The sequence below is a fragment of the Colletotrichum gloeosporioides genome, assembly GCF_011800055.1.
Source record: "Colletotrichum gloeosporioides strain Lc1 chromosome Unknown consensus_94, whole genome shotgun sequence".
Taxonomy (NCBI): domain Eukaryota; kingdom Fungi; phylum Ascomycota; class Sordariomycetes; order Glomerellales; family Glomerellaceae; genus Colletotrichum; species Colletotrichum gloeosporioides.
Genome location: NW_025544739.1, coordinates 108863 through 124618, shown reverse-complemented (window position 1 = coordinate 124618; position 15756 = coordinate 108863). Strand labels below are relative to the sequence as shown.

Below are 15756 nucleotides of genomic sequence, written 5' to 3'. Positions count from 1 at the left end.
AAGCTATCTTACTTAATACTTAGTAAATACTAAGTATAAGTTCTTTAGCCTAATTAGTAGGTATTACTTAGGTATATAGTACTATTATTATTATTAACTTTCTTAAAATAGGGTAGAAATAAAAGAATTATAAAGGTATTTAGGGGTTATAGACTATAATTAAGTTAAACTAATAGAAGAAGTACCTAAAAGGTAAGTATAGTATTATTATACTACTTTTACTTATTTCTTTTAAGATCTTCTTTTTTAACTCTTTAGTAAGTACTTATTAAGTTCTTATTATAGAGGGTTCTATACCCTATTTCTATAAGGTTCTCTATCCTTTTAGTTTAGTCTAGCTAAACTATCCCTAAGCCCCTTTAGTCTGAGTAGCTAGACCCTTATAAAATAGAGAGATTATTAAGAATATACTTATTAGTACTAATATTTAGTATAAAGGAGTTTATTCTCTTAATAGAGGCTATAGATATAATATATTAGTATAGTTATACTTCTTAGCTATTATTTTCTTCTTTATTAGCTTTCTTAATAGTATTTTATATAAAGAGATTATTAGTCTCTATTTCTATAGTTTAGTTAATAGAACTATAGATAAAATATTTAGGTATCTTTATTAGTTATTTCTTAACTCTCTATATATAGTTAACTTTATATAGATCTTTAGTAAGAGATTAAGGGTTAAAATATAAATTAAATACTTTAAAGTTATTTATTAAGAATAATAGAAGGGTTCTCTTCTAAGTTTAGGTTAATAAGGTATCTATAAAAGCCTTAGATAGTTAGTTAATATCCTATTTAATACTAGAGTTTCTAAAGATACTATCTTAGGTTTAGTTTTCTAAGGTAAATACTAAAGTAAATACTTATATTATTAATTATTAAGTTATTAGTAGTTTATTTAAGTATTTAAACTTATTATATACTAAGGTATAGTATCTAAAGTATTTAAGGGAATATTTACTATACTTCTTAAAGTATTAAGTTATCTTTTTATAATAAGAGTTATATATTTTATACTTATAGAGGTTCTTAGGATACTTAATATTATAAGAGGTATAAAGGTTTTATAGTTTATTAGGTTTAATTACTTAAAGTTACTTCTTAGAGGGAAACCTCTTCTTATTTAAAGGGGTATTAATACCTTAAGAGGCTTATTTATATTATTCCTTTTTATTAAAGCCTCTAAGTTCTTATAAGAGGTTATTATAAGTTTAAATTTCTATAATAAAGTTATTTTCTATAATATCTACTTTTACTTAATTAAAATATCTAAAACCTTAGATAAGTCTATAGATAAGAGCTATAGTTAATAAACTTATACTAAAGCTATTTAGTTTATTAAAAGTTAAGTAAAAATCTTTAGTATTACTATAGTTAACTTTAGTTATTCTATTCTAGTTATTATAGATTTTACTTATAGTTAGCTTATTAAACTTCTAAGTATATTCTTTAGTCTTAATAAAGATATAAAAAGTTAAAGTTATAATAAAAAGACTATTATTAATTATTTCTTTTAAGAGTTTATATTAGATCTTCTCTATAAGTAACTATTTAGTAAATATAAAACCTATAAGTATTAGATTACTTAAAGATCTTAGATCTTTAACTACTACTACCTTATCTTTTTTAAAAACTATATCCTTATTATATCTATTTAGTATTTCTTTATCTATTAAGTAGAAGAGAAATCTTCTTACTTTAAAAGTATTCTTAAGATTAATCTCTTATAGCTAAAAGCTTATAGCTTTAGTTAATTTAAGGATAGTATTATATACTAGAGTTCTTAGATTTAGTCTTTTACTAGCTACTTTTTATATAGCTACTTTAGCTATAAAGTTAGTAGAAAAAGGGGAAAAGTTAAGAGGGCCTAATTAGGATAATCCCCTCTTAATAGAGCTTAAGGAAGATAAAATTAGATTATTAGTTAAAGATATATTAATTCGTTTAATTAATTTAGTAGTTTAAAAGAGGTTTAAGGAGTAGTTATAAGTAATTATTAAATAGTTATTAAGTAATTATTACTATATAACTATAGTAATTATTAAATAATTATTAACTTTAGTAGCCTAAAGGCTAAGGAGATTTTATAAGTAGGGGATATATATTATAATAGCTATAACCTCTATTAATATATAATATTCTTTTATAATAATAATAATAATATAAGAATAATAATAACGCTTAACTTACTTTAATAATCTATATAAAATAAACTAATAAAGTTGAAGGTATTAAACCTTATATAAAAATACTCTATATATTATAACTTATAACTATAATACTAATTATATAATACGTATAGTTACGTAAGTACCTTATATAATTAGTAGTTTAATAGGTTACGTTTTAGGTTATCTTTCCCCTTACTTTTCCCTATTAGAGGAGGTAACCTAAGATAAATAATAATAAGAGATATCATAATATATTAATTCCCTTATTATTATCTAAATAATTAAATACCTATAAATACTTAGGATTATCACCTTTTATTATAATATAAGCCTATCTATAACCCTATACTATATAAGCGTATATACTACACCCCTAAATACGCTTATACCTATACTAATAACCTCTACTTAGAAATATCACTTCTAGTAGCTTAGTAATCTATTAATTACTCTATAGTAATTACTAGATTATAAGGTTAAAGTCTTAATAGCTACTTAGGAATAACCTTACTATCTAGTAAATAGATTTAGGTATTTAGAGGGCTTATAACCTGCGTGAAGTAGCTTAATTAATCTAGCTATAAGTGCTAGGCGCGCCTAGCTATAAAGTGGTGTGGCTGACCCCTTATATAAAGGCGGGATTCGGGCCGGGATTCGGGCCTCGGGCCTGGGCCCGGCCGACTACCGTCTCGCACAATGCACCTGGCATGGCTGCCTTGCGTGGGCTGACTCGGCTTCACGACGCGACGCGTCACCCGAGATTTGCGCGACGCGAAAACACCCGATATCAGGTGACTCTCAGGCTTCCAGTACTGCGCCAGCTGGTAAGCGAGCCCCACCTCCTTGTAGCCATGGCCACAGTACACAGGGATACCCAGGTACCACCCCACTTGACGAGCATCCCGATTCCCCCATCTTCTGCCACCACAAGTGCACGACGTATCCCTTGAAAAGATGTAGACTCTTACAGACTCTCACGAATCATGGACAAGGACAGAACAGCAAACGCGACGGCATTTTATTGTGCAACCGAAACCTAGGCTGAGCTGGCGGCGAGCTTTCTCTGAGTGAGGGTCGGCACGCACGAAAACTGGCCCGATGCTGAAGCTGTCGATTCCCGTATAAAAGCAGTGGCCTCTGAGTTTGCGCGACGAATTGCAATACTTTGGGACGACTTCCGCTTGCATGCCCGTTTCTGTAGCCGCTCTCCCACCTCCAGAAAAATAATCACTCGCTCCAGTGTCCCTTCAGGCCTTCCATGTCGGGGGAACGCCACCAATCCAGGCCACATGCGACCAACCCTCCACAATGCCCTCACTTGCGTCCACCGATGCTTCCCCAATACTCCTCGAGCATAGCAGGGTTGTTTTGCTTGACGAAGGCTTCCGACACAACCGACTCGTCCGTGGACCCGACCCAGGTAACCGTCATCGTGGCGTTGTTCTTCTTCTTGCCTCTGGTGAAAGTATGCGACTTCACAGCAAGTATATGCCACATGTGTCGCTGTCGGGGTCCCAGAATGGCGCGATGGTCGCAGGTTGCGATGTACTCCTTCCACAGTAGCGGTGCATCTTCTTGAATCAGCCACTCAGGCTCCCAACTGGTGTCGTCGTTGGCCACCTTCCATCTGCACTTGAGGATAATCCGGGTTGGGTCATCAGGGTCGATGTCATGATCCAGGATATCCACCAACTCCCACTTCTCGTCTTCGTCCGTCGCTATGCTGGTGTCGGGTGCGGGTGCCTGGGACGGTGCCTGTTGCTAGGTGGTGCCGTCGGTCTGGGTCGCAGTTGTGGCCGGCTTGTCGGCAGCGGTGGTGGGGACGACCGGGATGCGGGCGGCGGCAGGGGCACCCTTTCGTCGGCGGCCCAGGCTTCGGACGCCAAGGGCTTCCATGGCGGCTGCGCTCGGCATATACCACTTTTTGCCTGAAAGTCTCGCCATTTGGTTGTTGATCTTGGTTTCCGGCAGCCGCGACGGGTGATTGGAAGTCAGAGAAGGTCGTCGTGGGCCGGATGGTTTTTGCGACGCAGACAAACGGCAGGCGCTCTTTGGTTTCGTACCCACACCGGACCGAGGCAAGACCGGGCCTTAAAATGCACGAGTCCGCAACGAGTTTTGTGGCAGTGACTTCGAGCCGGTTGATCGATCGCGAGTTGAAGTAAATTAGATTGCGTCCAGGAAATTGTATCGTCGACGTTGCCCTGCACCTTGCCGCTTCGTCGTGAAAGGAAGAGAGGCATGCGACCTGGATGGATGCAGCGCCATGAGGATGGAGCGTCAGCCACTTTGTGGCTGGTGTGGCGTGTGGCTCGTGTGGCTCGTGCTTGTGAGCTGCTGAAATCAACCGTTGCGGGCAGACCGCCCAGCCAGGTATCCGTACCAGCCATCCGCAGACGCAACCAAAAGCACCTTCTCTCCAAGCACGGGCACTGTGAGGACACAGAGTGGTGAGGCTGGCGCGAATCGGACGACCCCCCACGTAAGGGCCACCGTCTAAGACGGGATGTAACGGCGCAAAATACGTTGCTGCATCTGCTTCCCAACCCCATGCACGCCTCATGCCATCGAGGCCGGCATCAAAGACCTCCTTTCCCAAAATGGTTGCCACTTCTCCCGTGGCTAGGACTCTACGATGCATGCTTGATCAGTCTCTCACCACATTGAGCACGATGGCCGAGTGATCACCAATGTCGCGCGTCGAGCACATGTCTGAAAGCCCGGGGTGTGAAATGCGATGCCTCCGCGTTCGCTGCAAACTAGGTCCGCTGCAAGCTCCGATAAGAGCTCCGATAAGAGCTTCCCACTGCAACTCTTCGGATCACCTCCCAACACTTCTAGGCGGGGCGAAAATGAATGTGACGATCTTCCCACTGAAGACCGTCACATTCAAACCCTCAGGAAGGAGCAGGCGTTCCAGGCAGGTACCTAGGATACCTACGTTGCAGGCCTGCGCAGGCGTCAGGGCCGTGGGTAGCCGTGAGCCAGCTACTAACAGCCCTCTCTAGGTAGCCAAAAGTCAGCTACCCAGAGCAGGATCCCACACCTCTGATTGGCTGGCCAAACATTCCGGTGCTGGCAATGTGAATGCCCCGTCCGCATTTTCGATGCACTTCACACTGCCGCCATCATTATCCTCCCACTACCTTATGCCATCCAGGCCGTGCCGACAGCAGAGCGACGGGAGTGCAGTGTTGTCGCTACACCCTGGCAGCGGGTCAAGTCCGGCCGCCTGGGTAGTTTATGGCCGGCCTCAGGTAGCGGACATTCAGCTACCTACAGTGCAGTAGGTAGCTGACTTTCAGCTACCCAGACCGGGATCCCACACGTCTGATTGGCTTCCCACTAATGGGAGTCGCAAGGTGCACTGACTGCGCGCTGGGGGAAAATTCCAGCGAGCACCCTGCTGGAAGTTTGGTACGTGCCTTTGCAGCAGGGCAGGTCCAAAACCAATGTGACGATTTTCCTACTGAAAACCGTCACATTCGACCCCAGGACAGACCTTCCGTTTAATAAACACCAAGTCTTCGTCCCGAGGTGGGTTGTTGCCGTCGCCACACTGCATCACGCGGAGATTTTGTGAAAGCAGCATATGCAGTGGCCATCCGCAGGTTCAACTTTGCGCACAGAGAAGTCGTCGCATGCATTCGGGATACAGATGCCGACAGTGATGTGCTGACTGCACCTCACCTCGGACATGAACTACTGCCCATCATCTCCTTGAGTGCATGTCGCGTTTTGGAAAGATTGCACCCTTAAAGGTGCCCGCCGGCGAGGGGGATCTGCTGCCCATGAAGACCCAAGTTTCGCCGCCAGGGGTCATTCGTGGATGGATTGCCACACCGCGAGACTGCATCGTGCGTCCGCGACATGCACATAGTTTAGTGATGCATCGCAGGAAATCTTGATCAAAGACACTAGAGGCGACATTCATCAAGCATGGCGCTGTCTTCTGGATAATTCGATGTGCACATGGGGGAGCATCATAATAACGGCAAGGCGAACCACTCTGCTGGCCACGTCTGGGAAGCAGTGCTACGGCTTCAGTACTGCTCGGGGGAATGCAGCTGGAGGCTCCAAGTGGGATGCGCGTAGGGCCACCGGCGGCGACGGTGGCGGGGGCACGAAGGGCTCGAGACTTCTGAACTGCGGAGCTATCGAACGACACAACCACTCGTCAACGCCCGTCCGCCTCAACCCTCGCCGCCCTGGAGCCGGAACGCGGCATTGCGCAATTGCTCTCGGCAGATCCAGCCGTCGCGGCCAGGCGTGATTGCTGGCTGCAATGGCCGCGGATGTGTCTTCGTCGTTGTCGCCATCTTCCGACAGCTGCAACCTGTGGAGGTGGGTGCTTGCGCGCCCATTCCCCCATGCCTCTCTTATTAGATCGTTCGGTAATTTTCGCGCCGAGCGGGGATCATGATGACGTCCTTTACCCTGCTGCTGAGGGTGGTGGGATGGCGAGCCAGAGCGAGAAGGAGTGATTCTTCGAGGAGGACGTGGCTGGCGGCGGCGGCGTGTTGACAGGCGCTGAAGGTTCATTCTGTGTATTTGTGCTCTGCGTGATGCTCTCGACGAGGTAGTCCAAATAGGTATCGAGCACGCAGGTGACAGCAAGGCATACCCCAAGGCGCAGCTTTTCCCCGGCGGCGGGGAGGAAACAGCGGGCGAGAGAGATCCGTATTGATGTCCTCGTCCATGTCCTGCCAGAATGCGACCGCATCTGCCACCGAGGAGATGATGGAGGTGTGTCGCAAGCGCGCTACGTCGGTGTTGTGCTTCGCGGTCAGAGCCTGTTCGGTCGGAGTACTACTGGCATCGCGGGACGAAGGCGAGGAGATGACGGCGTGAAAGACGGTACGGATTGCCTGGTGCCTATCGCAGAGGGCGGCATCCCTGCCGAGGGCTGCGTCGGGGGCATTGTCCGAGGACTTGAGGCGGTCGGGGGCAACGAAGCAGACGATAGCCAAGCGTCTGTCGAGAAGCGAAGGCTACGGCATCATGGCGTGCAATTGTCGCATCGAAATAAAAGGGATTGAGGTTGATGCAGGAAGGGAGCTTTAGGGACGAAGGCGATAGACGGCCCGTGGGACAGCGACAATGTATGCTGACGGAGGGGCACCGACGCTTTAATGAGACGAGCCAACCAGATGTGTGGAACCCCCTCCCGGCTTAGGGAGCCAATAAGATGTGTGGAACCCCCTGGTCCACATGAGGGGGTTCCACAGCTTTGATTGGCCTGACATATGCACCTGGGATCCCACACATCTGATTGGCCCAATGCAGATACCCACATCAAGGGAGTTCCACACATCTGGTTGGCTCGTTCTCAGGTAGGTAGCTACTGAGCTCCCACCTCCGATTGCATTTAGGCGAAGGGCTGCGCTGCGCTGGTCAGCCAGCGAAAGGCGTGTGCGTTGGCCGGCACGTATCCTCGACAACCCAACCGGAAGACAAAGGTCGTCTCCAGGGTATCGAGGATAACATAACGACAACATCTGCTGGAGCCAAGTTCAAGAAGAACGGCAAGACTTCAAGGTCAAAAGGAACTTGACGGGTCTGCCCGAGCTGGCGAAGTGCTCCCAGCTGGGGTTGTAAGTGCCAAGGCGAGCGCACGACGTTGGACTTTGAAAGTTGATGGAGGATGCTGTCGCCCGGCAACCTCTGAGCACGTCTCGTCGGATGCTTCGAGGACGACCATCAGCAAAGCAACATAATTACCCAGCAAACGACGAACATGGATGCGCATTCGGTGTCGCAAAAGCTCACATACTGTCAGTGGGAGGTTCTGCTGAAGCATGCGCCAACAGTGGGTAGCGGACATTCAGCTACCTACAGGGCAGTGGGTAGCCGAAAGTCAGCTACCCAGACCGGGATCCCACACTGCTGATTGGCTCCCCGATGACTAACGCCTAAACGCCCCTGAGCTTGCGGGTGCCCAGACAGGGACATGCCGTACATCGAGGCTCGCGGGGTCTGCGTGCCTCTCCCCACATCGCCATCTTCAACGTTGCCATTGCCGACTTTTCCAACGCGAACGACACATCTTCAGCCTTAGGTGGCTGCAATGCCTCTATCGCCACGCCGAAGTTCTGGTCGTCGATGTCCTGTCTTGGCCGCCGTCATCTTGAAATTGACAACCAACAGCGTGGGAAGCGTCACATTTGAGTTTCCAGGCCTTGCACCTGCTTTGCGGCCGATGTTCTGGTCGCCAATGTCCCGATTTTCAAGAACATGCGAATCCTGACAGAAGGTCCTGGTCGCTGCCGATGTCCTGTTTCTCGGGACCTGTGATCACAAGGTATGCTGAGGGAAGGAATCCCATCAAATGTGACGATTCACAGTGGGAAAATCGTCACTTTTGCGAAGGTGGTTCCTGCGCCGCCTTGCACCGTCGGTACCTTGCGGGAGCCACGGTCTGCGCATGCGACGGAAGGAGTCCTCGCCCATGTTCCCACTTTCGAGGACATGCATCTGGGTCGAGGGCCTCGAGCTGCACCTCCCAAACTGGTCAGTCTGTCGATCTTCCTTTCCTCGCGCCACCTGTCTGACCTTTCCAGCCTGGCTGATCCTCTTTCCAGCGTAGCAGCCGGCGTTCCCGTCCCACCACAACCTGCCTCTGTGATTGCGAACCTTTGCAACCACCAACCCTTCCGACCACGAACCTCTCCGACCACGAACCTCTCCGACCACGAACCTCTCCGACCACGAACCTCTCCGACCACGAACCTCTCCGACCACGAATCTCTCCGACCACGACACTCCGACTGAGAACCTTTCCGACCATGACCCTGTTCCTACGAACCTTTCCGACCATGATCCTCCGATCGCGAACCTCTCCGACCATACCTCCGGGGCTGCGAATCTTTGCCATGTTGAAGGTACAGCGATGCGCTGAAAGCCCCGATCGTCAGTCCCATGGTTGTGCTCCTTGTGTGCCAATCCACCGGGGCTACGGGTGCCACGCATTTGGACAAAAACGCAACGTCGTTGTCCCACGTCAAACAGACGCAGCATTCCCGTGCGAAATCCCACACGAGCCCCATGATTGGGATCGAGAGGTCTGCAACAATTGACCGAGTCGCCTGCGCGTACCCCTCTGTCTCGTGCTGTCTGGTCTCCCCGACTCCCGTGCCTTACTGTGCTTGACATTTTCAAATTTCCTGACTTGTGCTTCTCCTGCCCGGTTGATTATCATCCAACGACCGAGGACACGTCGATGAAGCCTTGGACTCGGAGTCTGCACTGCGCCCCATGTCCACGCCAGGCCCTCGAGCTTCAGCCACACGGTAAGCTTCAGCCACATGACAAGCTTGAGCCACACAAGGCAATGCTGTGGCTGACCCACTGAATCTCAAGCGGCCCCGCCACATCTCACAGCAGCCAACCGGAAAATTGCCAGGCAATCTTAAATGACGACATCCCGTCGTCGCAACGTGAACCGAACCGCGAATGGGTGGGGTTGGGAAAGTTCCTTTTGACATCAACAAACCCTTGACCGCACCATTTCGCCTTGCAGGAGACTCGATCGGATTCCGCCCCGAAGGACCGTCGCTGTCACACCATGCGCCATAAGCAACATCAATTCATTCACAAGCATGGCTAATTCATGAACGCACAAAACAAGGGCTCCTGCTCTGCCTCGATTGCATCCCTATGCTGTTGCGACCAACCGACCATCGCCAAAGCCTGCTGGAGCAAGCTAACCCCATGTCTCCTGCTGCTTGCCACGGGACTTCCGCCGAGGTCCATGCCATCACATAAGCCCATCACAGTGTACAGAGTACCCAAAACCTGGCGCCTCCAGGACTTGACCACCCTCTACAACATGTACGCGCATTTCCACCGAATCCATCAGGAGACACACTAACATAACTTCACAGTCCCTGCACGCCGACGAGACGAACATGACAACACATACACCCAACGACCAAACAAGCCCACACCCTCGCTCTGCCCTCGCCGCGATCCAGCCGACTCCCAGACCCATCCGCCTCTAGCGAAATTGCTAAGCGGCCCACCGTCTTCGCACAAGAACGATGACAGACACGAATACTACAATATACCCGACGGCGACCAGGTCGCTTTGCCACTGCCACTAGGAGAGGTAGAAACGACTGCTCGCCTTCAGGATGATGGCGGGAAGGGCTGGCGTCCCCTGCGCACCCGCCACCGCGATGACCATGACCAAGTATTTCGTGAACCATGCGACGGACTCGTCTATTTCCGCCGCTGTCGGAAATCCAGACTGGGGAATCTTCCGCCGCACCCCAGCCTCGGCCTCGCCCTGGGTCGTTGGGGCCGGGATGGGAATGAGGATCTCCCGCTCGTCGATTGGGAGGGCTGGAGGATGTTGCGCCGCCGCATTGGTCTGGGCCTGTGGCTGAGGGGATTGGGGGTCGAGCGATGTTGTAGGAGGGCTTGTTGGCTGGACCGCCCGAGCTTGTGGCTGCGCCAAAGATTGGAGCTCGATGTGTGCTTCACCTTGCGGCTGCCAGTTTGCCGCGTTGGCTGGCGAGGCGTCGGTGGGAGGCGCGACATCGGCAGGGGTAGTTTGGCTCATTGGCTCCATTTTCTACTGGACAGATTAGCATGGGCGTGACACACTGACAAGGAGGAACTTACCGTGTTTGCGAGCGAAGTTGAGTGGTTGGTTTGTGTGGTTGGTGGTGGGATTCTTGCTGTTGGCTCGTAGAGAAAGGGTTGGTGGTTGCCTGAGCTGCAATTTCTGATGGGATGAACGACTTGTGGATGGCGAGAACCATTCTTAAGTGCCTCCTCTGCTTAAGACCAGTTCCCCCAGGCAGAAGTCGAACAGGTTGTGCTCATCCGCAGCCATGGCCAGCTGCAGAGCCATCAACCCCATATCTCAGTCAGTGCCCGAGACCTCCAGAGCCTACGGAGCACTTGGAAAGGTGTGGTGGTGATGCTTCTGCTTCTGCTTCTGCTGCTGCTGCTGCTGCTGCTGCTGCTGCTGCTGCTGCTGCTGCTGCTGCCGCCTCCGGGAGACAAGGGCGGTCAAAGAAGCAGCAAGACAGCAGCAGGTTTCTTGCATGCCTGTATCAAAGCAGCCACCTCAGACCCAAAAGACCAAATCTCCCACCACAAACAAACCAACACTGCAGTCTGTAGATGACTGGCTTGGTGCCTGAGGACCCCATCCATCTTATGCCACGACAAACAAAGGTCACATCAACACTGCAGATGACTGGGTGCCTCAGGATCCCATCCAATCCCATCCGACGTACCTTACGCGCCTTCCACCTAGTGCTTTCCCTTCACATCCTCACAGCCCCACTCACCATTCACCTTCAATCAACAAACACTCCAACCCTCACCCATCTTTCTTCCACCACAACGCAGTGCACGCTCTTCGCAACCCAAGCACATCGTCGCCTCCCACGTAACCAAGAATCGCATCGCAGACACCACCGCCATGAAGCCAGAGCAGCAGCTGAGCGATCTCACTCGAACCTTCCCGGGCCCCGACGCCGACACTATTGCTGTGCGTTCCTAGTTCGAGCGCATCATTAGACGTCGCCAGGTGGATGTCCCCACAAACTGGCGCCTTTGCTTGACCGGCTACGAGATGAACCACCCGGGGCTCACGGAGAGCAAGGTCCAGCAGACTCTGCAGTACTATGGCCTCGACACCCTTGGTGCCCAGTACCTTGCCCAGGATGTCCTCCATTGTCGCAAGGTCAGTCTTTCTTCCCTTACACAAGCCTTCACCATGCCAATTTTGTTGCTTTTGCTAACTTGTCCCTGCCTCCTTTTAGAACTACGACTACTACAAGATGCTTGCTGAGAAGGAGGGAACGGTCTGGCCCCCGAAGGATGTCACGCAGGATGGGAAGGCGGGACTGGTAGCAGACCCCTCCACCATCATCTTGACGATTTTCGTTATCATGCTGGTTTCGGTCATCCTCTACTGCCTCTTCATCAAGGTTGACGCCTGGCTTCACCCCCAGCTCTGAGCCGGGCAGACTCCAAGCGCCAGCCAAAGTTACTCGGGTACTCGGACGAGTGGGTGGATTCGAAGAAGAGGGCACGCGTGCGTGGGCAACTGCGCCAGCTGGGCAGCTGGAATGGCAACACACCGCCAGATGAGCTCAAACGTTTCCGTTCCGCAGGATAATTTCTCAATTTCACATGCTCGGTTGGGCCTTCCCCATCGGCCGCCACCTGTTGTGTCTCTCGAATTTCCTCCGTGTGATGCTGTGATACAATGACCCCTCTTGCCTTGATTAGTTTAAATCTGGATCTGGATCTCCAACTTGATGGTCTCTCCCATGGTACACAGGGCGTCCTTGAGTGTCGCTTTGTTTGCCGCCCTGCACCTCCCAGCCCAGCCACACCGCCCTCTCCAGCCACACATTTCGTACGCCACACCTTTCAGACCCCCGACGCGCACCGCAGAGACCACACACAATCAACTACACTCATGCCGTTCCCATACCCAACCTGTCTTTCGCATGGCAGACCCTGAAGATGAGGCTGAGACTTCACTGACCAAGTTTGTCGAGTGTACGCCAGCGCGGGGCACTTTGAAGGCGGACAAGGCGGACGCCGCATCTGCTCCCGGCAGTGAATCGGATGCACCTTTTCTCCATCGCAGTCCTCTGCTTACCAGACGGCAGGGGATTTTCTTACAGACGACCTCGGGGCTGGCTCACTGTGTCACATTCCTACGGGAACGACTCCTCGGGGATGGACTTGGGTTCGGGCCGGGTTCAGGACTGCACCCTTCCGAAAACCTGACAGCGAGAGGCGGACACGGGCGCCAGAAGAGGCTCCCAATTCGAACATTCCATGTTTTTATGATGGCCCGCGAAGCTCGTCAGTCGACTGGGGTCAGCTTGGAGCCAAGTAGTGATGTGTGAGGGGGAGTGAAGAGGCTTTGCTGGAAGCGACCACGACAAGACACAACTAGGACTGGGCGCCTTACATCATGACGAGAATACGCCAATTTCACGTCGCCAAGTCGCGTTCTTTCCCGATCAAAAGTCCTCTGATGTCCAGCCAAGCTGAGGTTCCCGTCCTGAGTCACACCAAGCCCAAGCAGTGTCCCCACTGGAGCCTGAAATCCCGCCCAAGTTACAAGCGAAGACCGACTGCTACTTATGGCTCCGTTTCTTGGGAGTCTTCGCTCTTCTATGCAACATCTCCATCAACTTCGGCCGCGCTCTGCAGGAAGTCACGAGCCACCTCCACAACCGGCACCCGATCCCGACCGTCTCCATGATTTCCGATTCTCCTTTCAACGGCTCATCTACGCCCCGGCTTGCAATGCCTCTCTTCCTCTGTCCCACGCATGATCCCAGACGGGACGCCATGCACCACTGCAAGCCTGCGGCGAGGAAGACTTCAACCCCGACAGCCCGAGCTTCCGCAACGAAAAGACAAACAGCCTGTTGCAGCCGTTATCGAAGTCGACGAGCGAACCACTGGAGCACTCAGAAACGGTCAATCCTGCAATTATTCCCAGCGATCGGGCGATAAGTGCCCTCCCTCCCCCTGACGGACCTCTCCCCACGTGTCTCGCAGGGAACATGTCAATCTCCGCTGCTCACCATCATGCGCCACGGCCTCGAGGCCGCTGGGCTGATCTCAATCCAACCAGGTTGACACCGAACGACTCCGGCCTTCGCCACGCCCGGCAGTCCGGATCATCACATGCCTTGCCGCCAAGGCAATTACTCGCGACACCCCTCCTCGAAGGACTCACTCCGTAAGCAGCGACAGGCCCACACCGATTCCCATTCCCCTTTCTGACTTTCTCTAGTCTGATTCAAGCCTGAGTCTGTGTCTGAATCCGAGTTCAAGGGGTTGCTGCAGCGCAATCAACCCTCGTCCGACGCGCTCTCCGAACAGCTTTTTGAGCTGACAGATTTGCCGCAACGATCTACCGGCAGACTGTCAGCCCATCCACATCAGCCAAGAACCGCATCAAGCTGAGCGACATCTACTGGCCGATCTGTTATTCCTTCAACTATGCTGCACGACAGGTTTCAAGGCAAACAAACATGATGGATAGCCTGCGCCGGCGATGTTGTTTGTTTTATCACTCGCACTCGTCCCTCCGCCCTCCGACACTGGCGTCTCGCTTTGGCAATTTGTTCAACCGATGGCTTCTGAGATGCATCTCTTGAGAGACATGATCGCCATCTGACTTGGGTCTTCATCACCGGCACCTTTCTGCCCCTACGGCATCTTCACTTGGATGCATCATATAAGCAAGTCGTAATGTGATCCTGTTCCACCAGCGGCAATCACCATGCTCGTGCGAATCAAGACAAACCAGCCAACACCAAAAGCGATTGAAAGCAAGTACTTACTTGTTCAGTGGTCTTTGTCAACTCGGCAAACCAGAAGACGATTGCCCGCACGTCTGGCAAGGACTTCAAAGTCAACCCACGCCGCCGCTCCGCTCTCGCTTCTCCTTGAGAATACGACCGACGTCTCGCCCAGATGACATGAAACCTATATTCAACCTATCGACGCTTGCTCTGAGCACAATACTTGATCAGCATCTGGCGCCGCTCCATCCCGGGTGGTCAACGATTTTGGCGATGCGTTTGAGCAAGTCAAGGGAGTGGTCTCGCATTGGCAAACTCTACGCCGAGAAATCCGAAGACAACAACGCGTCTCAAGGTAGGATTTGCAACGTGAAGATGACAACATCCCCCGCAAGACTCGTCTACCTAGGTGGCGACTTGCTTCAGACCCAGCCGGCCATATCAAGCCGGCGCTGGTCAATCATTCTCCATGTTCTCACATCATCTCCTGCGGCGCCCAACTGCTTTTGCCCACCAAACGATCACAAACATGCCTGCTTGTCATCCCCAGAGTTTCCTCCATAGACGTCCGCTAACCTCGACAATTCATCCTTCTCCCAGCTGCCCTTACCTCCCGCATGTGCTAACGGACGTACAGTGAGTACACGACCAGCCCTGCTGACGAACACTTTTCGTATCGCGCCTGATTGAGCATCTGCCATCAAGAAGGGCGTGTTAATCGAGAGCCTCTGTTCACTGGCTCTGATATTGGTCGCAACGACTCGTCCTCTCAGTCAATATTCCCATGCTTGGGTACCTCCAGGAGGGTGGCGCTAACAAGATCAGTTATTCCACGGACGCCGAGCTCCCCAATTTAGACTTCAGCCGTGATGCGAAAGGACCTGAGTCGTCTTCCGGAGGTGGATGTCGGAGAATGCGCTGCCAACACAACATTGCCCTTTCATCTTGGCGCTGGCCTGCCACCGTTACCTTCATGAATCCTTGCTTCCTACTCTCTGCTTCCTACTTGCACCGTGACATTTTATCTTTGCAAGTCTTCCACCTCTTATCTTTGACTCACGTTTCCCAAGTCCAAGTGTCCCGACCTAACTTCACCCCGCCTCACAACCTCCATCCTGCCGACATCCATCCCTTCGTCATATTACGCCCATGCTTCATTGTCTGTGAAGATCGCAGCCTTTACCGTGGCTATGGATGGCAACCGGGTCCCAAGATCTCTTTCTTTCTCGAGCCCCGCGATGCGGAAATACATAGGCCAGAATAGAAGTGTCTGAAAGATGACGCCC

At 50.7% G+C, this 15756-nt stretch overlaps 4 protein-coding genes across 4 annotated transcripts; 2 read left to right on the top strand and 2 right to left on the bottom strand.

Moving 5' to 3' along the window:
• Positions 1–3485: 3485 nt before the first annotated feature.
• On the bottom strand, positions 3486–4067 carry GCG54_00015248 (uncharacterized protein; the record flags this gene model as incomplete). Its single annotated transcript, XM_045415060.1, has 2 exons — positions 3486–3932; positions 3996–4067. The coding sequence occupies 2 exons, from the start codon at positions 4065–4067 to the stop codon at positions 3486–3488; spliced, it is 519 nt and encodes a 172-aa protein (XP_045257704.1).
• Positions 4068–10269: 6202 nt separating this feature from the next.
• On the bottom strand, positions 10270–10743 carry GCG54_00015247 (uncharacterized protein; the record flags this gene model as incomplete). Its single annotated transcript, XM_045415059.1, has 1 exon — positions 10270–10743. The coding sequence occupies one exon, from the start codon at positions 10741–10743 to the stop codon at positions 10270–10272; it is 474 nt and encodes a 157-aa protein (XP_045257703.1).
• Positions 10744–11607: 864 nt separating this feature from the next.
• On the top strand, positions 11608–12148 carry GCG54_00015246 (uncharacterized protein; the record flags this gene model as incomplete). Its single annotated transcript, XM_045415058.1, is given in 3 exon segments — positions 11608–11676; positions 11689–11871; positions 11951–12148. The coding sequence occupies 3 exon segments, from the start codon at positions 11608–11610 to the stop codon at positions 12146–12148; spliced, it is 450 nt and encodes a 149-aa protein (XP_045257702.1).
• A 498-nt stretch (positions 12149–12646) lies between these two features.
• Positions 12647–13044, top strand: GCG54_00015245 (uncharacterized protein; the record flags this gene model as incomplete). Its single annotated transcript, XM_045415057.1, has 2 exons — positions 12647–12769; positions 12805–13044. The coding sequence occupies 2 exons, from the start codon at positions 12647–12649 to the stop codon at positions 13042–13044; spliced, it is 363 nt and encodes a 120-aa protein (XP_045257701.1).
• Between the last annotated feature and the right edge of the window lie 2712 nt (positions 13045–15756).